Genomic DNA, 24,647 nt, shown 5'->3' with positions numbered 1-24,647 from the left:
TCTCCCTCTCGTGTATTAAAACAGAATATTAGAGAATTCACTGTTGGTAATAGGTCTGTATTTGCTGCATTTTGGGATGATGTTGTTACCAAGAGTTTATAAAAGAAAATTCTATAAGAGTATTTTCTTTAAAAAGATAAAGCCACCACATAGTACACACATTGTATGGCTCAGCAGCATCAGCCATCATTTGCAAGTCTTAATGTGGCAAAACCAGTATTGGAGGGTTGAGGTGGAAAGTCATGCAGTGTATCATAGGCTGGTATAACTTGTTGACCTATTACAGAAAAGCAGCTGAGTATAAGGAAATGCAAACAAGAATTGCTTGCTTTGTGACTTTCTCAAGCCTATGGCTATTATTCTGGAGAGAGATGTAAGTGAGAAACAGGACAGAGAATCATGCTGAAAAATATCAGACCATTGTTGGTATTGGATGAGCTGCAAAATTAAAAAGCTCTTTCCCTAAATCACCTTGACAGAGCTATCATTAGCTTCTGAGCACCTGGATTGTGTTTGGATGTGGTAATCTGACAGGTGCATCTTGTGAACTGTTTTACCAGCACAACTGCTGTGGGAACTGTAGTACTGCATTTATTTTAAAGCAAGTAATAAAAATAAAATTTTCTGCATATGTTGCAATACAATACCAACTGTATGTTACTATAGGAAACCCTTGGCTGGAGGAGATGCTTGAACTTTCTTTGAGATATGAAAAGAGTAGGCATTCTTACTTGTTCTCTGCTGCTGCTAAGCCTGAGTTCATAAATGAAGAAGGTTTTTGCTTTTATGCTGAAGCCACAACACATGACAAGAGCTTCATGTATATTAGCTGAGTGGTTTGGGAAGGGTGGAAGAGTTTTCAATGTCTTTCTTTGTAACAAAAAAATTGTAGTGTGCAGAAAAATAGCATTATTCCATTGTCTATGTCTTGATGATATCCCGTGTGTTGAAAGTACGCTTTTAATAAGTGCTGGACAATGCTGAGGCCAAAGTTGATAGTAGGTTGTGGTCGTCATATCTATCTGGACACTGACAGGAATGCCTCAGCTTTTTGGTTGACAAGTTATTTTTGTGTAAGTGGATGTCTTTAGCTTAACTGTATTTCTCCCAGTTATGTTCAAATGACATCCTTCAGTGACTGAGCTCTTACGTAAAACAGACTCTTTTAAATAATAAGAACAAATTTTTGAAAGTATTTCTTGTCCTTTCTTTTGAAGAGCCAGTCTGTCTCATGAGCCTGTCAGTCAGTGGTATACTGAATGTAGTGTTGTCTGCCAAATAGCCACCATACCTCTTTCACTGACCCATAAAGTACATTTCAATGTGCACAAAAGGAGTTGCCAGCCTACGTCTATCTGCTACTCTTGCCTGAAGTGTTTAAGTACTACCAAATGCAGCTTCCATGAGTTTTTACATTTGGAAGAGCAGGATTCTGGTTCATTTTAATGAATGCTCCCAAGCTTCCTAGCTCCAACTATACCCAAAAACTTTCGTTTCACCTACAGCCAACAAAATAATTTAAGAGGACAGAAGAACAAATTGATAAAAAAACATTGAGAATAGTTGCTTTACTTCTCCATAGTGAAGATTTTTATGGGTGAACATCTGTATGTGGTCCAGTTTGAGGTCCAGTGTGAATGCTGTCCCATCTCTGTTCTTTCAAACCTTTAGTTAACACAAATTGCAAATCACAGCCTCCAGCCTCCACTTTCCTGAGTGTGAAACTGAATGTGAAGGGCATGAGCATCTGCAGAGTGATGCACCATGAGTGAATTATAGTTTCTTTAGTAATATATTCCTTTATTGTAGCAGCCACAGCTTATTGCAGTAGAGAGTGATAAGAAAGTCACTCTTCAGTTGTAACCTTGTGTTAGCTACAGCAGGAAGTTACTACTGGGTTTGGTATGTCAGTGGCATCTCTTGTATGTGCATGCCCTAGGGAGAAAGCGATGTACTGAGACCTAAGATAATGAGTCTGAACAATAGTTGTAGGCCAGAGGATGAACTGGGAAGACCTCACCACCCAGATCATACAAAAAGAATTCTTGAGATTTAGCTTAAATCTTGCTTTGAATTTGAGAGAGGAGTCTAAAATAAAGGTTAGATGAAAGCTTGAGTGACTATAATTATATTGGCCACAGTTTCCAAGAAATGCAATTGGAGGAGAGTGGCAGCTTGAGAGCTTTATTTTTATTTGTCCTACACTTGAATGAGCAACTGTAGGCAGAGATCCATAGAGCAAAGCTTGCTTTGCATGGAGGGAGAGAGGTGGTAACCCTCAGCAGGGAGTAGCTATACTTGCATTTACAGATAGTATTACCTTAACATGAAGAGAGAGTAGAGCAGTAAGTATTGGGAAGAGTATGTGGGAAGGATCCTCCAGGGGCTTATGAAAAAAGGAATGAAAGAAAAGATTCTAGAAGCCAAGGAAAGTATTTTAAAAGGCAGCATGGCCACACATACCAAATGTGATTGATAACAAAGGTAAGGGTGGTGTACTGATCTAAAGATTTTGGCTAAAAAATTCCTGGGATCCTGACTGAGTTAACAAATGGTATCTATAAGGTAACACTAAAACTCCAGACAGCAGCTGTAAAAGGTGAAGGGTCAGTGGTTGGAGAGGTAGTGTGATGTGAATTCCACTGTACATTGGAATAGGAAAGGGGCACGTGAGATTGGGAGTTAATGAAAAGACTAAGAGAATGAGTATTTTGGGAGGGAAGTGGAGGAGGATTTTAGGAGGGAAGTGAAGGTGAGACTGTAGAGTAGACAAGAGGTGTGTTGTGTGGTAAGGGAGCAGGAGGAAGGTTGGGGAAGGGAAATTGAGTCTCTGGTGGCAAACCTGATGGAAATTATGAAAGGGTTGGTGGTAACTGGGGAGGTTGCAAAAGAAGATTAGTAGGGGGATATAGAAGAAGATATAGTGGGGGGATGTTACCCTGAGCTGTGTGGGCAGCTAATCCAAATTCAAGCTGTGGTGCTTTGATGGCAGGACAGTGGGTGATGCTTACATTCTGTGAAAGTTCCTGGTCTCTCCCCAGAACAGGTTTCTGAGAGACATGAAATGTCAAAAAATCACTCTGATCTCTATATTCATCCGGAGTTTGCTTTCCTGTTTTCTCATTCTTCCAGTGGGAATATGTCAGTATGTGAGGACAATAGTTAGCAGTAGGGTTTCTTTTGAAAGAACTGGTACAGTCAGAGGTTCTTACCTGATGTGTATTTGACAAAATGTACTATAGAATAGTACAAGAGATTTTAAGATCTCTTGCCTCTGGAACTGGGCAGCTGCTTTTCCTCTGACACCAAAGGAGTTGAGAGCTATAGCACATGCTGAACATTTTAACAAGAGGGACAGGACATGCCTGGTTTCTCAAATTAAACATTCTTCATTAAAAGATGCCAGCAGTATCAGGAGTATATGCTGATGTAGTGTGGGCTGGATGAGAAAACTGAGGTGGGTTGAAAACTGGCTGAACAGCCTGACCTGGAACATGGAGATCAGTGACATGGGGGTCAGGAACCAGCTGTGTCCCAGTACAGGGGCTGATCCTTTAAAATGTCTGTTAATGACCTAGATGATGGGGCAGAGCATGCCTACAGCCAAGTGTGTTGATGAGACAAAACTGGGAGTGACAGTTCATACGCCACAGGAACTGTGCTGCCATCCAGAGGAACCTTGGCAGAGGAGAAGTGGGCTGACAGTGAATCTCATGAAGTTCAGCAAAGGGAACTGCAGAGTTCTGCATCTGGGGAGAAACAGCCGCAAGCATCAATATATACTGACCAGGAGTCAACCAGCTGGGAAATGGCTTTGTAGGGAAGAACCTGGTGGTCCTGGTGGACACCAAGTTGACTATGAGCTAATGTGTGCTCTGGTGGCTAAGAGGTCCAACAGTACCCTGGGCTGCAATAGGAAGATTGTTGCCAATAGGTTGAGGAAAGTGATGCTTTCACTTTATCCAGTAAGGTCTTATCTAACTAGTTTGGAGCTCCCCACTACATTGTCTTCTCAGTAGTACTCAAAAACTATCTGGACAGAGTCCTGGGCAGTAGATGATTCTGATTGAGCTAGGAGGGTGGACAATATGACTTCCAGAGGTCCCTTCCAATCTCCACCATTCTATGACATTGCCTGGCCAGTCTGGTGGCTTTTTATGATGGAGCAATTGCAGTGCTTGACAAGGGAAGGCTGTGATATCATCTGCCTGGACTTCTGTAAGGCCTTGACACCATCCTACATGACATCCTTATCTCAAAATTGGAGAGCTGTAGATTTGATGGGTGGACTTACTGATGGATAAGGAATTGGCTGGATGGATGTAGCCAGAGAGCTGTGGTCAGTGGCTCCGTGTCAAAGTGGAGGCTGGTGACAGATGGTGACCCCCAGGGCTCTGTCTTGAGACTGGTCTTCAGTCTCTTTACTAGTGACACAGACAGTGGAATTGAGGGCACCCTCTGCAGGTTTGCCGATGACATGAAGCTGAGACCTGGACAGACTTGAGGAGTGGGCCCATGAGAACCTCATGAAGTTCAACAAGGCCAAGTGCAAGATGCTGCACCTGCGTGGGGATAATTCCAGACATGAGTACAGCCTGGGAGAAGAGCTGCATGTGAGCAGACCAGTGGAGAAAGATTTTGGGGTTCTCATGGATGAAAAGCTGGACATGAGCCAACAGTGTGCAGGCCAATGGCATCCTGGGCTGCATCAAAAGAGGAGTGGCCAGCAGGTCATGGGAGGGGATTCTCCCCCTCTCCTCTGCCCTTAGGAGACCCCACTAGGAGTGCCATGTCCAGTTCTGGGGTCCTCAGTACAAGAAGGACATGGATCTGTTTGAGTGGGTCCAGAGGAGGCCACAAAGATGATTAGTGAGCTGGAAAGAAAGGCTGAGAGTGTTGTAGTTCTTCAGCTGGAGAAGAGAAGGCTCTGAGGAGACCACATTGTGGCCTTCCAGTATTTAAAGGGGCCTTATAAAAATGAAGGACTTTTTACATGGGCAAATAGTGACAAGACAAGGAGAAATGATTTTGTGCTAAAAGATTTGGATTAAATGGCAGGAAGAAATTATTTACTCAGAGGGTAGTGAGGCACTTGACCGGTTGCCCAGAAAAGCTGTGGATGCCCCATCCCTGGAAGTGTTTTTATGTCATGTGTACTAAGCCAAGAATTGAATTAGGGAGTGATTGCTTCAACTGTTCCACCTCTAACAGGTTTAAAACTTTTTAGAGTGGTCTGACGTGTCTTCCAGGCTGGAAGATTAAAAGCATAGTTAATAAGGGAGAAGCCACTTGCAAAATGTCTTTCCTTTGCACTTTTTCCTCCCTTTCATTAGTAATTGTAGTGACTGCTTTGGGGGATTTTTCTTTCCTTTGCTTTGGAAAATGAAGTAAAAATTAGTATAGCTTCTGCTCAGAAAATACTAGGTAGCTCCAAAAAGAGTTCACAATCAGTCTGCTAAGTGAGTGGAGAAATACCATTTTAACTATCTGTTTCTAGCATTTTTCGGGTTGCTGATCACTGTTTGACACCAGCTGTTGGAATTTTTATTCCTGGAATTGGGAAAGTCAGCAAGGTTCTGCTCAAACTGGTTGTTGTCAGAGGTTTGAAAACAAATTTTGGAAGCATACCTGACAATTTGAATAACTAAGTTGGGTAATTCAAAATGGCAGAAGTCCCACAGTAAGTTAGATGGCCATATCAGAAAGTTCTTTGCTGGTTAATGTAATCAGAAGTACACTGATGTATTAATAAATGTGATGACTTCTGTTGGTATGACTGCAGGAGACCTTGTTGATTGCTAATACTGTAAGACCTCATTACAGAGACCATCTCCCAAAATAGCAATAGCCTGTAGCAGGAGCATGAATGCATAACGTGACTCATTGGCTTGGCTTTTAACCTGTACTTTTCTGTGCCTCTGTTTAATGGGGAAAAAACCAACCAACAAGAAACGAAACCAACCAACCAAACAAACAAACCTCACAACACTTCAGGTGCACTAAACAAAATAAAGTCGTCTTTCTGGAGCTGGAAGCCAGCCTGTGAAGAGTGTTATTAAGAAAGGGAAAGGTTGTGGAGTTTTGGCTGGGTTGGGTTGTGATAAATTAACAGATTAAGTCTATCAGTCTTCTGCTTATATGAGACTTGAACAGCAGCCTCTGCTGAATTGCACTGTTCAATTGAGTTTTAGCACTCCCTTGTTCAAATGCAGTATTTGGGCAATAAAACACAGCTGCAGTCACATATAGGCAGAGAAATGCTAAAGTAGTTCTTCCCATAATTAAATCCTCAATACATTTTATAGAAAGTGAGTAATTTGTAGAAAGTGAGTAATTTTTAATAACTGAATATTACCAAAAAAACCACAAATGACTGTAGCTTCTGCACCTATTATTTCTTGTTACTGCTTTAACATAATAAAAAATTGAAGCAATGTGCCTCTAGATTGTGGGGAGAAGGGGAAGGAGGTAGCTGAAAAATAACTGTCTTGAGTTGCTGTCTTAAACAACCACTGGAATGTATTTTTATCTTGATTTTTTTAGATCATAACAAGTGTACTCTTTGAATCAGTTGTGTTACAGTAAAAGAAATGCAAGAGAAGCTGTTAATACCTTTATTAGAAGCAATGTGTAATTTGTTTCATTTGTGCATTTAAGGTTCAGATAGTGAAGAGGATGAAGATATGAAGGAAACAGTGAAGCGGAGCTTAGAAGAAACAAAGAAACAGGAAGGTCTGTCAATTTTTACTTTTCTGTGTTCAAGAGCACTATTAATTATGGAAGATACAGAAACTAAACTTACAGTCAGTTTTACAGCAAGTGACCCGTTAGGAATACTCTCTAAACTATGCTGGGCAGTCTTGAGTAGTGAAGAATGCTGTGATGAGTTTTAAATTTTAAAAAATTCCTAATCTGAAAAATATGCCAGCAGACTAAAAATCTGTTTCATTGGACACCACAGGGAACCAATCAGTTAAAGACTTGACTGAGTTCACTTTGTACCAGTTTAGTATGACTGTGTTGTCTCAGAGCAGAACTATTGACTAAATAGTTGAACTCCTGAATAAATAATTCAAGTTTAGATATAATTTTGCAATAAAGCATTCTGGTCTCCTGAAAGAGCTGTAGAGTTATGCACAAGGTTGAATTATCATCACATCTGTCTGTTCACATCCTATCTTACATTATTTGAAATGGTTTTCATCCTTTTGCTGTTGAGCTTACTGGTGGTGTTCAATATAGATACACATTTTTGGTGGCAGACCACAGTGTACTTTGAAAATAATTTATTGTTGAAAGACTTGATTCTGCCCCTCTACTTCATGGAAATAAACTAAAAAAACCCAAAGAAGTTGTACAAGCTCAGTCATAAAACTGATTACTGAATCTTATGTTCCCAGAATTTATTCAGTTGTAAGTTTACCAGCTGTTACTAAACACTGTTGTTAAATGTCCAGCACTCATCTCCAGCACTGAAAGTTTGGTGCATTCAGGCCCCCCTAGTACTGGGATAGCAGTGGCATTTGGTCCATGCAGGAGGTCCCACTTGTGATGCTGCAGTGCAGAGGCACTTATGAAGCACTGGCTTCACATGAATCATAGCTTGGACCTTATTTTGTATTTTTGAACAGGCCTAGTAGCTAAATAACAACATATTTTAATGCAAGCAGTTGTCTGCAAATGGTTTTCTGTCTTTGTTTGGTTTTGTTTGTTTCTGTGAGCATGTAGTATTTTTCTTTAAGCAAGTCTGTTATCAGTAGTTCTGGACATTACAGGAAAGTCCAAATGCATGAGAGAGCAGTCAGTGATATGATCTTTGTTCTAAATCTCAGCCTCACATACAACAGCCCAACAATTATTAAAGTTTTAAAATTCTATTTCCTTTTTCATAAGAAAGACAGATCTTTCTTTTTAATAGGATGTGCTTGTGTCTTCCTAAATCAGAAGATGAATAATTAATGAATGATAGTGTGTCTGAAAGCTGCTTTAATTTTCCAGCTATATTATTGATATTAATATTTGCTGTATGTACAAACCATGTCAACTTTATGATTTTTGATCACTAGCAGCAAGCAATTAGTGCCCAAAACAACCTCAGTGTAATGCAAAAACAGAGTTTCTTTTTTGAGTATTATGAAAGCTGTTTGAGATTAAGAAGTCAGATGAGTGCAATGTGATTCTCCTCCCCACCATGAAACCTGTTACAGCCCTGATCTAGATTATTCTTACTGCTGAGAATGACTTTTTATCTACTTCTCTGGACTGCCTAGTAAGAGTGACAACACTGGTGCCAAGTCAGAATGTAGGTATGGGCATATATCTGGATGAGGAACTGGAATGAAAATACTGAAACCTCTCTGCTTGTTATGTGTTTGTGGTTTTTTGTTTTAATATGATTTATTTTTCTTGGTGCATACATACAGGTTCTAATCTTGCTGTTAGTTTGACCAGTAAATACATAGTTGAAATTATGGTCTTATACTAATCATTGGACTGCTTCTGGTTAATACAGTGAAAAGTTGTAGAGGTGCTTTCCACATTTTGTAGTGTTGAAAAGATAGCATAAAACAAGGAGAGAAAATATTTTCATCTGTTTCTTGGGTTTTTTTTGCAGTCTACTGACATTGCCCACAGAAGTAAGTTCATGCTTTTTGTAGTAATATTAAGGTAGTTGTGTTTATGGCTAGTTATCAATTGCAGTTTGACATTACAGTCTTTTTTTGTTTATACAGAACTGCAAGATGTAGAACTGCAAGAAGCTATCAAAAGGAGCCTTGAGGAAATGTAAATGAAGATACTTCAGTACACTAACACCATGCCATCAGAACTGCTCACAAAAATGGAAGCTTGTTCTGTCTATTTAGAAGGGTTCAGAAATGCCTCTTTTGAAGTGTCTGTAATTGTTAGATTAATAATCTGATGTCCTCTGTCATACTGATGTACAGCTGGAGTTTATTCATATTCATTGCAATGTGTTATGTTTGATAAAAATAAAATTTTAAGCCTTTTCATATTTGTTTCTAAGGGGTGATGACTAAGTCTCTCCAATTTAGCTGTTTGAAATTGTTGCCTAATTAGTAGGCTGGTCTTACTAGGTATTTTGGGGTTCCTGGTTGTTCAGGTTTCTTTTCTTAAATTGGTTCTTGTATTTAATTTTTTTGTCACAAAATGTCATTGTCTTTATTTACTTTTTCATGTGGTCTTTGCAACAGATAAAAATAGTAAACTCCAGTTATCTCAGATTTGCCTGGCTAATCTTGTTATAAAGAGAAGCTTAGATCCCAGGGTTGTTGAACATATGGCCTAACTCTTGCCTGTGGCTGGTTTTACTTCATAGGCCATAATTTTGTCTCTGTCCTATTTGTTATAAATGTCCAAATCAGGACCACAGGCTGTATAGTTAGTTTACCAGCTTTATTTGTATAAATGTGTTTACTTTTTCAATACTGGTAGAGTATTTGGATTTGATGGCTTAAAGTTTGACGACTTCATTGCCTCTCCCTTACCTAAAGCAGGAACAACCTTTTAAGGGAACAGAATCTAAATAAACTTCCTAGTTTCTGTTTGGAATACATGTGAGAAAATTTAAACTGTAATATTTCTGTATACTATGGTCTTTGCTCTCTTCTGTTCATGAAGAGGTGGCATTGGATAAGTGAATGTAAATGTGCTAATTATTTTTGTACTGTCCTTACTGTGAAATTATTTGTGTTTAAAATTATCTGTCATCTTTCTCAGTTTTGTTTTAAAATACCTATGCAAACTGTCTAGCTTTACCAGCCTATTATCATTCAGTTAATGATTGCTGTCAATCAGTAAGATATCTCAGTGTAATAAAATTCCAGCCTAATTCTTTTTTATGATTCACTCACCTTGAGAGTTTGCTTCTACCTACCTGTTGTATCCTTAAATACTCATTATGCAAGTAGATACTTTTTGTGGAGAATATGATGAGGGGAGAGCTGGATTTTTCTCACTATTCCAAAGAATCAGCATAACTACAGCTGTTTGTCATCATGGTTAGAAAAGCTGGAAGACTGACACTGGTGTATTTCTAATCATTACTCTGATATAATTGCTATCTCTGAAGCAAGTAGAATGAAGGAAGAATCTAGTGAGGTATCTAGCACTCATTAGCAATCATACAGCTTGAAAAAACTGTTCAAATGCCAGAAAATAGTTCGAACACTTAGAGTGCATTTGAGTGTGACTCCCAAGTGTTACAGGGTGAACAGGACCTCTTAGTGGTTTTCCCCTTGTGCCTGTTGCTTGTTTTCCTACTGCCAGTCTTGGATTAATTGTACTTCTGATAAAATGCAGGTGTGTAGTTTGCACTGCTCCTGAGAAAGCCCTATTTTGGGAGATTTTGAGTTGTCTTTAGCTACATAATTTACTACTGTATTTAGCTTAAATCAGTTCCAGAATTTTTCCCACCCTTTTTCCCAGTACTTCTGTTAAAGAGTGGAATGAAACAGAAAACAATTTTCATCTTCAAAAGCATCTCCATCTAAGTTATAGAAGCTTTTGGGCAGGTTTTTTTCTATATAGATCCGGAAGTTTCAAATTCGTTTCACATGAAAAGATGTTTCTGAGAAAGTTCTTTGGCTCCATAGTGTTTAAAACCTGGATAGATCTTGAAAGTCTGCTATGTTAGAATTTTATTATGTGCTTTATTTTTCATAACATTTTATTCTGTCATAAATGTAAAGTTTGCTTGTACCTGATAGGCCATGACTTAATTGGTTGCATTAAAAAAAAAGTCCTGTGTGCACACATACTCTGTATACTTGAAGCTCCACTTATTAAACACATTGTGTTGGCCTTGTCATCTGCTTACCAAAACAAGTGGCAAATCCCAACCACTGCTGCTTTGGCTTTTATAAAACAAACTAAATAGAGTTCTAGTTTCTCTATTATTTTTATAACAGTAGTCTTCAGAATTAGCAACATCTTGAAATTTGGCCTCATTTTCAAGAAAATTTTGGTCTCTTTGAGGTTCTCCCTTAATTCATATTTTTCTTTGTGAAATTTTCTGCCATCACGGGCTTGTGATACTTGTTTCCCGAAGAACAGAGAAAATTGGATTCTTAAAACACTGCATGTACAGACATGTGACTTGTTACTCACCAGCATCTTGTGGTTGAACACCTTCAACTGAAAAAGTTGTCTTGTAAATGTGTTTCAGAATTCAGTGGTTTTGTCTGGTGAGTCTTGTTTAACTGGCTGAAATTTCTGAGGTTTGTCCTTCATATGCTGAGAAATCTGCCTGCATTTACAAGCACAACCTGTCTTTTAAAAGGGGCTTGCCCAGTGCATTTGTACTAGAAGTGATTTCTCATGCCCTTTTCAAGAGCATTTGGTTTTGTGGTGATGTTTGAGTTCATCTTTGGTTAGACTGAGTAATTCAGTAGTGCTTCTTTATCTTTAATGAGCAAAAAGTCTAATCTACCTGACTACCACCAACTGTTCATTTCAGTGCTCCTAAGTTCTGAATGGCATATGTGTTAAGTTTTACAAGACTGAAATTGTGACAATTTGAGATTGGTATAAGGCTCTTAATTCTTTGGTGCTCTGTGTACCAAATTCTTACGAAACAAAATCCCTTTTTGGTCATATTCAGATACAAGGTGAGCCGACAAATAAGCCAGTGCAACTGTTAGTAAAGTCACTGGAGCACTGAAGTGTTATATCTGCCTGGTTGCTTCTGTTACTTAATAATATTAAAAAGAGAGATTGGCTGACTCTAAGATACTTGTCTTGTATGTATGTTTTGGGTGGTGGGTTAATTTTCATAGCTCTTCAAGGAATACAGAAATGACCACCACTGCTCCTGTAGTGATCATGGAATGCAAACCTTTATGAAATCTTTACCAAATATAGTGAAGTTTATGGAGGTATGAAGTTACGCCATCATGTTTCTTAAAAGGAAAGTGTTCTATCATCTGCTTGCAGTGTCCTGGCTATGTTTACAGAGACTGCTGTAAATTGGAAAGAGATGAGGAGGATGAATGATGAATTGTTTCAAAATTAATTCAGAAAAATTGGCTTACATTAGCACAAATATACTTTCTGGCAATTCTTTCCAGCTAAGCAGCTTTAGAAAAGTTTGCATCTGCATTTTTCATTGGTACTTCTAAACCTCTTGAAGTTTCCTGTAGAAATTCTTAGTTCAAGGGATTTGGTGCTCAGTAGTAACAATCTGGGTCAAATAATATGGCCTGAGATAATTCTAAAAGTGGATGTAAACAAGTCAGAAAAATTTTGGCAAATGGCAAGAACATGCCAAGTGTGTACTTGAACAGCAATGCTCTGCGTGCATGGAAATTTAATGTAAAGTTCCCTTTGTAAATCTGTGCAAATTGGCTTTCACTGACTGCAATATCCTAATTTCTGGTAGTCCTTCCCTTTGCTTTTTAGCTCAGAGCTCCACTGTCAATCGACTGAGCATCTGCAGCTGTACAGAATGCACTGCCTCATTTAATCGTCGACTTTGCTCCAGTGAGAATGAACTGCTGCATGCCCCAAAATGGTCATAGCAGCTCTCAGATTGCTCCTGAGACAGAGGGCTTCATTCAGACTTCTAACAGGCCTGGGACCTCGGGGCTTGCCTACACAGTAAAACAACTGCAACGTGCAGAGGCAAACCCAGGCTAGTTTTAATTAGCATTGGTAAGAACAGCAGTAAAGACACAGCAGCACAGGTTCAGCAGGCGTGAAGTGAGGGGGCAGCCTACTGTGATAGCAGATGTGTTTTGATGGAAAACATACCCTGAAAAGTCAGGTTGGCCCATCTTTATTGTTATTGTTGCGGTGCTGGGGAGACTGCAGGCTGGTTTTGGTTGGCTGGCCTGATCCATGGATGCATCCTTCAGCCACGTCTGGGAACTGCTGTGTTTCCAGCATACCTGTGCACAAGGAAGGTTCTTAAGCACCGAATGGTTTGGGTTGGAAGAAACTTTAAAATCATGTAGTTCCAGCCTGCTGTGGAGAGGGACACCTCCCAGTAGACCAGGCTGGTCAGAGCCCCTTTCATCCTGGCCTTGAACACTTTCAGGGATGAAGCATCCACAGCTTCTCTGGACAACCTGTTCCAGTGCGTCGCCACCCTCACAGAAAAGAATTTCTTCCTAGTATCTAAACTAAATTTCCCCTCTTTCAGCTTGAAAATACTAAGTTCCTGTAGGTGAAGGCAGGAAAATAATCCTGCATGGCATTTCTTGGGTGTGGACTTTCTCTTTGATCCTGTTCCATGACAGCTCATATAAGTGTTAGGGTATGTGACAAGGCATATATCAGGATTTGAAATAAGGCAAAGCTGGAACTAAGGTGCTCTTTAGTAGTGTTACATTTTGCAGTGCTTTTGGTGTAGGTCATCTCCCTGGCTCTGGGACTTCTACATCAGATGTCTGAGACCTGGGAAAGTTGCTCTTTCTGCTGTCTCAAGGGACTTTATGCATGTGAATGAGACTTCTGTTCATTGCTGTTTTGCAACCAGCACCCATTTTTTACAACGCTGTGCTTTAAACAGGAGACAGCCAGTGTTTTCACTGCTGTGATGGGAATGCAGGAACCATGGGATACACACCCCCTTCTCATGTGTTTGCTGGTGCCCATAGCGAGAGCAGGGCTGTGCAGTCTTTCACATGGCCACAGATGTGGGGACATGGGAGAAGACAGGGATGTAGCATGGCATCACCAGCAGTCCTGAACATGCTTCACCAGTGATGGCAAGGAGGAGAATGAAATACGTGCTTTTTTTCATGTGTGGGGGCCCTTCCTCCTCCTTGCCTCCCTGAAGGACTCGATTCCTGCCTTTTGTCCTCAAAATTCCTCCAACTCAGCTATAAATCACATTCCTTCCTGTAGGGTTGGACTCCAATCTTTCTAGACCAACCAGTTATTATTTTGGAAAAGCGATGCCAATTGTCCCTTTACATACCTCGGCAAAAATAGAGGGGGTGGGGGCAACCTACTCTAGAGAGCAGGAAAAGCAGTTTTCAAGGTCCTTCCAAGTCTCTGAAAGGGAAAATATCTCAGTTTTTACAGGTAGTAATTTCAAGACTTGCCCTGGAAGACCATTTTTGCTTTTAAATTTGCATTTTGTTTCCAAAGTTTTGCTATTCCTCTTTCTTTTGTAAAGTGTCATTTTGCTGTTAAAGAGGGTAAGTCAAGTGTGATACATTTGGACTTAGAGCTGTTCTGTGCCTCTGATTCAACTGTTGTAACTTCTACTGTGTGGAATTAAACCCCTGTTTACCTGTGGAGGAAAAAAGTGTTCAGAGCTGCTCAGCTACTTTGATTTCTGCTTTTTAAACCCAATCTAATTGAAGCTTAATAAATTGGCATGGGATGAATAGAAGGATCCTAGGAAATAAATGGTAGCAAACTATGTGTCATGGCTACAAATGGGTTCTGTTTGGGGTGGGAAATGGTTTTTAATTATCTTCTCTAGAGACTGTAGAGAGATGGATGGAACAATTGTTCAAATGAAGCTATTTCTATGAGCTCACAGGCAATGAGCCTTGCTTATCCAACCATGTAAAACAAAGAAAACTCAGGCAATTAATTTAACGAGAGTACTCGGGACATGATATCATTCTGAATGGACGAGCCTGAGAAAACAGCTATTTTCAATCACAGCAGGATAAGCATACAAAACAGTATCCCTGTGCAACAAAATCCCCCTTAGCTGGGTGCCAAAAATTGGTCTGTTGGAGCCACGGGGTATTTGCCCAAGCTTCGTCTTTTGGGATAAGCAAATTCCTTTTTAAATACTCACAGTAGTGGTAAGTAAAACTTATGTGTGACTTGAATTGCTGGTGCTTGTGAGAAAGAAGGAGCCGTTTCATACAGGCAAATTAAATATGTTCTTGGGACAAGTCATTACTAGATGTAGATCAACTACCTTGGCTACCATGAAATAGATGTATCTTTTCTCTCTGGCACAGAAAGAGAATATAAACCACTTTTATTTCCAGTAAGCTTTTTTTGTAGAATCTTACAATAACAGCTGGTGAAACAGCTGCTTTTCTGCAAGTAGTAGGGGGCTCTTGCAGTTGGCAGGAGAAAGATGCACTGTAAGTAGCAGTATCCAAAGAACCTTTTTTTTTCTTTTATTTTTTTTTTGGAATTTTGTTTAGGTTCTGCTTGCAGTAAGGGCTGTCTCTGGTTTAACTTTTCTCTCCTTTCAATCTTCTGGATTTTTAAAGCCCTTTATTTTTTCTCCTCCTGTTTCTCGCACTTTCCACTGTTTTCAGTTTTGTAGTTTACTGTTTAATTAGCCTTAAATAAGAATAACATTTGGGTAGTTGTGGGTTTCTTGTTTTCTTTAATGAAAGAGCAAACCAATGAACCAACCATACAGACCAGTTCCGGAACACAAATCCTCATACCAATAGCTCCCATCTCACACAAAGTTAATACAGATATTGAAAACATCATTATTCCTCCCGTAGCTTCTGGCTGAACTACAGCCAGAGTTCCTGCTGCTTTTGGCTGGTCCAGGTTTTGTTGCTTTTGTCACAAAGAGGAGTGGAGACAGGAGCAGGACAGCCCGGGTCTCTCTGTGCCCCAGCTGGTGACAGCGAGGAGCAGAGGCGCCACACGGCTGCCGTGTGTCGGGTGTGCAGTGGCCGGACACCTGCGAGGGGCAGGTGCAGGTGACCCTGCGGTGTCGGTCACAACCGGGAACACTCGGCTGCTGCGGCCTCAGCCCCAGGCGCGGCCTCCATGGCTGTGTGCGGAGAGGGCAGAGACAAGAGACAGGGAGCTCCCGGGGCACCTAACTCAGCCAAGGGGCTGCAGAATCTCTCTTACCAGGAATGCCTCGGGGAGCTGGGTCTGTTCAGCCTCGAGAAGGGGTGACTGAGAGGGGACTTCATCAGTGTGATTACGTACCCAAAGATGGGTGTCAAGATGATGGAGCAGCCTCTTCTCCGTGGTGCCAAGTAATAGGACAAGAGACAATGGGCAGAAACTGATGCGCAGGAAGGGAAGTTCCACCTGAATACGAACAACTTCTTTACCGTCGAGGTGATCGAGCACCGGAACAGATTGCCCAGAGAGGTTGTGGAGTCTCCCTCACTCGAGAGGGGGCAGGGAGCTTGGACCAGATGACCCAGCGTGGTCCCTCCCAGGCTGGCCCGTCCGGTGATTCCGTTGCCCCCCGGCCGAGGCGAGGCGGCCCCGCCGCGCTGCGTGAGGCGGCGCCCGCGGGCCCGGCGCGGGGGCGGGGTGGCCGCGGGGGCCGGCGGCGGGGCGGCTCCTTCTTTGGCCATGAGCGAGGTGCCGGCATTCGGCCGCCGCCGCCGCCTGCGGGACGCAGGGAGGGAGCGGCCGCAGCGAGGTTCCGCCGGCGGCAGCGGTGGGTGGGATGGCCCAGGCCAGGATCAGCGCCAAGGCCAGCGAGGGGGCGCAGCAGCAGCCGCAGCCGCAGCAGCAGGGCGGGCAGCTCCGGGGCCGCTTCTACCGCTCCACCTCCATGGCCGACCGCTCCAGCCGCCTGCTCGAGAACCTGGACCAGCTGGAGCTCAGGTGGGGCCCGGGGCCGGGCGCTGGGAGGGGCCGGGGAGCCGGCTGGCCCCGGGCCGGTGGCTCCGCACCGCGGGCCGGCGGCGGGCGCGGAGCCCTCCCCGGGCTGGGGCGCGGGGGGGGGCGGTGTGAGGCTTCTGGAGGGGACCGAGGGAAAAAGGGCTCTCCTCCATGGGGGGCAAAGTTTAAAAATGGGAGCTGCTGCTCAAAGGTGAGTTAGCGTGGCCTGGAAATACACGAAAGTAGGAATATCTATACGAATGTATGAAAGTAGACGTTTTTCAGAGAAAGCGCGAAGGGCTGCTTCGGATTTGTTACCCTTCAGGGTGTGGGGAGCCTTTAGCAGACGGGGCTGTGCTCTGCGTGCTGTGACACGGCGGGTACGAGCCCGCGGTGCATCGTGACTGTCGTCCCACCCTGTCGCCCCTATCCCGCACCTGCGGGCAGCTGTTTTATAAGGAGATACAGGAAATCCGAGGATAAAACATGGTGTCATTCAGGCGCTCGGAGACTTTGGCAAGCCTTTAAGCTGCAGTGCTGTATGCTGGCGTGTGAGGCTTCTTGTCTTCCAAACCTCCCTTTGCACTTACTGGTTCAGCTGTGGATGTTCTTGTTGTGTTTGTGTCCACCTCCTCTCTGAGGTGTATTAAAACGTGTCACTATAAAATGTGAACAGCATTGCATTCTGCAGCTGAGGTGTGTTTTTCCAAAGTTTTTGTAAATGCTATGTGAATTTCATCATTGTTCTAAGACATCTCCTAACTTTTTCTGCTATTTGACGCTCTCTAAATAATACCATTTGACTTTTTTCCCGGTTTGGTCTTATGAGAGATGATACCTTGCCTTTAATCATCTTCCCTGTCCTCTCAGCTCTGCTAAATTACATAGTGTCCTTTCTGAGGTGGATGGATGTGCAGGATGCCACTGATTCACCTCCTCTGGTACTGTTTCAACACACCCTTTCCTTCATTACAGCTGCATATTGATCAGCAGCTTTCATAGAGCCACTCAGAATGTTTCCAGGACTTTCCTGTAATTAAAAGAGCTTTGTGGGATGCAGGAGTTTTATTTCCCCTTTCTGCCTGCATTACTTTGCATTATTCAGGAGTGGACTCGATGTGCTGTTATATTAGCCTTTCACTTAGCTTGATTAAATCTCCTTGAAGTCCTTTGCAGACTTCTCTGAATTTGACTAAACAAAATCACTGTCTGCAAACAAGTCTCACTGCTTACATCCAGGTCTAGGCGTATGATGAATATATAATCCAAAATTTAGCATGAGAATATGCAAAAATGTGTTTTAGATTTGCTGAGTGACTCTGAAACAAAGCAGACAGTTTGGTTAGCCAGCAATTAAACCCTCAATTAAACTTCCCAGTTTGCTGTGGTTCTTTCAGACGGCCATAATTCTAAATGTGGAATAGTAATGAGAAAAAAAAAAAGTCTAATTTGATAAAAGTCACTCAAGTCTTACGGTTTTTTCCTATTCACAGCTAATCAACATGCTTCATTACAAATTTATTTGAATGACAGGAGGAAAAACTTCCAAACTTTCTCCTTCTCCAGCTTGTTTGGTTTTGCTATAGACCCTCAAGAAGTTGCCTGTAAATACAATAAGTGAAAATTTGTCAAACTGATCTACAGCCTTTAATTAAAACCCTCAACAATCCTCAGTTTTCAAGTTGCTTAAGGTCAGCTGAACTCTGAAGCAAGCCTCATCCCTCTGGAAATCAGAGGATCACAGAATGGTTTGGGTTAGGAGGGACCTTAAAGGTCCCCTAGCTCCAACCCCCTGACAAGGGCAGGGGCACCTTTCAGTAGACCAGGTGGCTCAGAGCCACATCCAGCCTGGCCTTTAACACCTCCAAGTGTCCACACCCTCTCTGGGCAACCTGTTCCAGTGTCTCACCATCCTCATAGTGAAGAATTTCTTCCTAATACCTAATCTAAGTCTACCTTCTTTCAGTTTAAAAGCATTGTAAACTGCTCCAGTTTGAACAGCCTTCCTCTCTCTCTTTCCACTGTCAGAGCTTATTTTCTAACAGTAATGGGGTATTTTTGTACCTCCCTGATAGGTGTTTGCAGAGGGGATTTCTTCTGTATGGAAAGTGAGCCGGGAAGGGGAATTAATTTGGGAGGCAGTGCCAAGGAGCGAGTGCCCGAGGCAGAGGTGGCGAGGGGGCAGGTGGCACGTTTGCCCCTTGTAAGGGCTTGGACCTTCGTGTTGCCGTGACTGCCAAGATATCTCAGGAGCAGCTGGAAGCCAAACCAGAGGCTCTGTTTATGAGTCACTGTGTTCTGTTGGTTGTGTTAAATGAAAACACAGTTATAGGTGTGATGATACACGAGGTAAGTCAGATTCTTGCTGGGTATTTTTTATCTTCATTTTTTGTACTTTTTATCTTATTCTTTGGATCAGCCATGTTCCGCCACCATTCATTTCAGTGTTCACAGGACTGCTTACCTGGGAATGGACACTCAGCTGAAGGAGCTGAGGATGCCAGGGTGAAACCCCCTGTTTTGTCTTCTTCCAGTGTGCCTGATTAGCTCCGTTTCAGGAAAAAAGCTGCTCCATCCTCAGATGTTTCTTATTTTCTTTGAAAACTTATCTGAACCTCCAGCACGTGGGCTTTAATAGTGGGCTGTTTAAGTCAGTCATTAGTTTAAAGGACAGAGTTATTGCAGCTGTCCTAAGAAAGCGGGTGTCAAGTTTCTCATCTGGAAACAAAAGCACAGCCTGGTCCACCTGTTTCTCAGGGGAATGCTCTGCTCATGTAAATGGTATGTAGCAAAAAAAGGCATTGCTCAGCTAATTGCTCACAAACAGGGAAAATCAGAAGTAAGGAATTTCTTTTTCAGTGTTAGGTAATAGATGGAATATTTATTTGATGTTCAAAGCAACAAATACAATCCAAGTAAAAATATGATTGGAGGTTTTCATCTCTAAGGAAAAAAGACCATACTGCTGCTTCAAAATAATTTATAACTAGGCATAAATATGCCTAATTTATAATTATTTTTAAATATGCCTTATTATTTACTAATATGCCTAGTTTATGCCTAGGCATAAATATGCCTAGTTATCAATTATAAATAAATATAAGTATTTATTTATTATAAATAAATATGAGTATTTTGTGTTCTTTTTTCTTCACCTTTTATTCTTTGGTTGGTTGTTTTTTTGAGACTTGGATTGTGTTTCCATGCCTTCCCACATCAGTCACCTCTGTTAGAGGTTTAAATCTTCCAACTGTTTTTTTTGGGTCCCCCACACAAGGAAAGGAAAGATTTACAGAAACCTGTGAAGTTAAGAAACCATGCATTTTAGGAAAGATGTTATGAGAACTGACTGCGTGGTGTGATCCTGACACATTATTTTCTGAAGTTGGTGTGACTGGTTTACATTTTTTGTTGGCTTTTTTTTTTTTTCCCACTAGAGCACTGTTGTGAAATGACCCTGTCCCGTTGTTGTGTGGCACTCTACATGGCAGTTTAGGAAATGGTAAAAATAATTCTGAAGAAGCTGCAAATAAAATAGTTTTAAGATTTGGTTATATTACCTTTAGTAAATTAATATCAATCAAAGCTCTAGTTGGTGAACTGTGTTTTTCTTTTTTTGCAGTACACATTCATTCTGATAATTTGGCTTTTAGGTCCTACCTCACATACCAAACTGGCCTTTGGAAGCCATGAGATTTTAGGCATCTCTTTAGAACTGTACCAATTCAGGATACATCTCTGCAATGCAGCTTTTCCACATTCTTCCTAGGACCCAGCAAAGCCAGTAGAAATCATGGACTGATCTATCTGTTGAAGGCAGAACTTCAGTTTTTATGTCAGTACAATGATATACAAAATCTGATTTTAAAACACTATCAAAATTGAAAGTCTGCACTTCAGAATTTTAATTTACAACTTTCCAGCAACTAGGTTTTTTAAAAAGGCATGGCAAGGCATTTTGAAAATATTAGTAGACTTCCTAAATTATAAAGTAGAGACATCTGAAGTATGAAATTACTCCACCTGCCTCATTGCTCTTACTAACCAGTCCAAAATAATAATTAAAAGTATTTGCTCTTGGCATGAATTTGCATTGCATTAGCTTTTCCCACTCCTCCTCAGAAAAAACATAAAAGGCAAGACCTGAAGCCTGTGCTTTCACTGATTAAATTGGGCTAGATATTTTGTAAAACAGAATCATTTAATGAGCAGGCTGCATGTGAAGAGTGACTATATCCTCAAATGCTCCTGTTCCTCTGCTTTCACCCTCTTTTCTCTTACTGCTGTTTTCCTGAAGTTACCTGCCTTCAGCCAGCCTGTGAGGAAGGAGCAGCAGCTCCGTTCTTGTCCCAGGAGATGTGCCCTCATCTGCAGAGACAGCAACAAGCCACTGCTGTCTCAGGGCAGCACCCAGAAATGTTGAAGAGTGTAGAGCACCTAAGAGACTTAACAATGTTTTGGTTTGTTTCCCCTTTTCTGGCCAGGTTTGTTAAACATTTCAGTATAGATGGATGGATTCTCGTGACGCAGCTAGACCTCCTGAGCTGTGCATTGTAAGCATCTCAAACCATCAGCCAGGTTCACATGATACTCTTGCTTTTCTGTGTGGCCTGTGAATGCAGAGTTGATGGTTTTGGTGCAACTCTTGTAGCCAGTTCCAGCTTGGAAAGTTCTCTGCAAGACCCTCAAGTCTCAGAGAAAAGCCAAGGGAGTGGGACATTTCCCTTTTTGTATCAGGTCAAATAAAGTGTTGCATTAGAATTCTCCAGTGTTCTTTTCCATTATTCAGCTGAATGCAAAAGCCCCCTCTGTGGTGTGGTGGGGAGTAAGACATGAATTAAGAAACTGGACACAGATTTCTCATGCAACATTTTCACATTGCCCATGGTGAGCTGAGTCTGCATTTTATGCCATGAGGAGGGCTGGCTGTGGGCACAGAACCACACACCTTACCAGGACCAATAGTTACAGGGACAGCAGTCTCTGATGGACTTTCCCCTTGTCCTCACTGCATTACATGTGAGTTTCAGCACAGTAATGTGACTGGAGTAGGGGTCTAGTTTCAGGAGGGACTGAGTTTCATGCTTCCTTGCAAGCCCAGAAACAGGAGCTGCTCCCACAGAAGCTTCCTCCCCGTGTGAGTCACAGTGAGCATCATTCCATGGAAAGCACCAGTAAGAATGGGAGCAGGCAGTCCAGCATCTTCTCCCAGTGACCAAGGCACACCACTTGTATCAGGGAAAGCCTTGTCATGTTAATGAAAGTGTGTGAGCTTTGTCCACTCACAGGGTTTTCTCTTTTGTGAAAGGGGTGGTTTGGCACGCTGCAGTTTTCTGGAGTGTCTGTTGCTTTGCAGGTGGACTCTATAGGTTCTGCTGGCCTGGCGATCACACAGGGAGCCAGGGCCCCCTGCTGCCTCCATCTCTGCAGCTGCCACCCTCACTGCCAAGCTCCCTGATGGGGACTTGGTCCCTTTCTCTCCCAGTTAGGCAGCTGATAATAATTGCCAGTTGGCTACAGAACTTCTGCTATGGGGCTGTAGTACCATCAGGCTCTGCATATCCAGATAACCACAGAGTAGGATAGAACAGCACTGTCAGTAAAATTAAAGATTGAAGTCTGATTGAATTGCTGTTGTTTCTGTTTGCCCCTCCGTTTGTTTAATCATACCGAGTCTTGAAAAGTGAAGTTAAGATAGAGATGGTCATGAAGTCAGTCTGTCTCATGGATAACTAAGACCTGACTGCACTTACTCTAAGCCGAAGTTTAAAATAAAGAGTTCCTTGCAGCTATATAGGTGAACAGCTATTTTATTATTTAAACATTTTGTTTGGTTCAACCACGTACAGGGTAGAGGCTTTCCGTGATGCAGCATCTGCTATGGAGCAAGAGAAAGAAATTCTGCTTGAAATGATCCACAATATACAGAACAGCCAGGATATGAGGCACATCAGTGAAGGTGAGAAGCTGCTTTCCTGTACCCTCCAACTGACCCAAGGTCTAATCAGTCCACCTTTTAGGGGGCAGCTCTTTGTGAGCAGCTCTCTGCTGCTGGTAAAGGTGCAGCATTGGAGCCAGCTGAGGTTGTTGAAGTGTCACTCATTGTCCTGAGATCTCCTCTTCTTGACTAAATCCATGCTGTTTAGATGGATGGACTACCAGGAATGTCACTACTGTGTATGTGAAAGCCTATACTCAGTTCACTGATACATTTTCAAAATCAAGATTAACATTGCTCTCCTGGGGGAGAGACATTGATGATGATGATAACACAGTTGAAAATGACTTTGACTACTGGACAGGCATGAGTGTTACAAAGTGTACAGTCTGCAAGCACCTGATGATTAAGATCATTGTCATAGTTGTGTGATTCATGTCTTTAAATATATTCCCTAAACCTGATTATTAGGTGCTTTAAATGGCTAGTTTATTGGCTCTTGAAGAGCCTATGTTTCATATTTTTGAAAAGCAGCTATGCTTTCAGAAAATAGAAAACCAGTTTTTTCATGGCCTCTTATTATATCTAGTTCTCTCTTTATGGCCTTCTGGGTTATTGTCTAAATCTCTCCCTCAGAATGGCTCAGAAGTCCATAATGAGCCAGTTCTGTTACTGAGTGTTTCCTCACAATATTGTATGTTTTGCTTTGAAGTGACACAGCAAGCATTGTGTCAGCAGTGGAAAAACATTGCTTACAATTTTAGTAGAGTTTAATGCCTCATTTCAAATAATACTATATGAAACGAGTATGACTTGGGCAAATGTAAAAAGCTCATTTCCGCCTTCTGGAAATCTTGTTGATTGTCACTTACTTTAAAAAAAGTTGTTTACTGCTAAGTTATAGCAGTTTGAGTGTCTTGATGATGCTATTTGCACAGGAAAGTATTTGCCTGTAACCAAGAATATTGTTTTGAATTGAGGTGAGAGAGAAGAACTTAATTTGACTGCTAATCGCCTGATGGGCCGAACCCTCACTGTGGAGGTTTCCGTAGAAACCATCCGCAATGCGCAGCAGCAGGAATCCCTTCTGCACGCCACCAAGATGATTGATGAGATCGTCAATAAACTCCTGGATGATTTGGAAGACGCCAAAATGCGCTTAATGTCACTTTATGGTGCGTGCACGTCCGACGTGCCAGCAGGACCCATCGATCAGAAATTTCAGTCTGTGGTCATCGGATGTGCCATTGAGGATCAGAAGAAAATCAAAAGGCGCCTAGAGACTCTGCTCAGAAACTTGGAAAATTCTGAAAAGTCCATCACGTTGCTGGAGCATCAGAAATCATCCGTTCGGCAATCTTGCAACAGCAAACAGGATTAACGTATCTTCCTGGCTACTTCTGGCAAACCACAGGATGAGCAAGTGCCCATAAAAAGCACACAGAAGCCAAGAAAAGAATTCTCTGTACGAGCACACACGTATCTATACATCCACACACACCAAAGTATCTTTGATTGCGAGGTGCAAGCATTTAATGGGTTTTGGTAGCATTGGCAGTTCTTTTGGCAGTAAGGAATGCTATCAGTTCTTCTGTAGAGTCAATACTGCTCTATTGCAAATTGTAATTGTGCTTCTGCTGAACTGACAGAAACTGAAAATCTAGCCTTTCCTCCATTCTCCTGGGTTTTTTAAGCTAAAGTTGTTTTGTCCTATCATGAGATTTCAGCTTTTCTCTCCTGTATACGTAGTGTGTGAACCAGACTTTTGGGGACAAAAGACAAATTATGGCAATAAATCGAAAGAATTAATAAACTGTTTATGGTATTTTCATAAACAACACAGTGTCCTACTCATTACCATTTATAATTTTGCACTTTTTGAATATTTTAATAAACCGATCACAATACTTTTCTAGAGATAGACAGCTACCTTGTTTGTAACTAAGTGAAAAGCAACATATGTATCCCAGGGATCACTAGCTCGGCTAGAAATTACCTGACTCAAAATCCCCATGCCTGGTGAACCATTCTGCTCCCACAAGCTCATTTGAGATTGCTGTGTGTTTTTTAAAAGATAATAGACAGGGGAATTTTACATCAGCTACTACTCCACTTTTTCATCATCTCTGCAGCCACAGAGCAAAACATTTTGACTTCTCACCAGGCAAACACTGTATTT

General features: G+C 41.8%; 2 protein-coding genes across 6 annotated transcripts in view; both read left to right on the top strand.

Moving 5' to 3' along the window:
- Positions 1–11,747, top strand: part of ZNF451 (zinc finger protein 451) — a 33,195-nt gene extending 21,448 nt beyond the window's left edge. For all 5 annotated transcript variants that reach the window (XM_053938042.1, XM_053938044.1, XM_053938043.1 and 2 more), the window contains exons 14-15: positions 6,658–6,732; positions 8,733–11,747. In XM_053938042.1, the coding sequence (XP_053794017.1) occupies positions 6,658–6,732; positions 8,733–8,788 (131 nt within the window). In that variant the 3' untranslated portion in view covers positions 8,789–11,747. The remainder of the gene's footprint in view (positions 1–6,657; positions 6,733–8,732) is intronic.
- A 4,524-nt stretch (positions 11,748–16,271) lies between these two features.
- BAG2 (BAG cochaperone 2) lies at positions 16,272–24,300 on the top strand. The gene is made up of 3 exons (XM_053939535.1): positions 16,272–16,533; positions 22,380–22,489; positions 23,449–24,300. The coding sequence occupies exons 1-3, from the start codon at positions 16,373–16,375 to the stop codon at positions 23,847–23,849; spliced, it is 672 nt and encodes a 223-aa protein (XP_053795510.1). The 5' UTR covers positions 16,272–16,372; the 3' UTR covers positions 23,850–24,300.
- The last annotated feature ends 347 nt before the right edge of the window (positions 24,301–24,647 follow it).

The sequence above is a fragment of the Vidua chalybeata genome, chromosome 3 (genome assembly GCF_026979565.1).
Source record: "Vidua chalybeata isolate OUT-0048 chromosome 3, bVidCha1 merged haplotype, whole genome shotgun sequence".
Classification (NCBI taxonomy): domain Eukaryota; kingdom Metazoa; phylum Chordata; class Aves; order Passeriformes; family Viduidae; genus Vidua; species Vidua chalybeata.
Note: the sequence above shows the minus strand (reverse complement) of the source record. Positions and strands in the feature narration are given on the sequence as shown.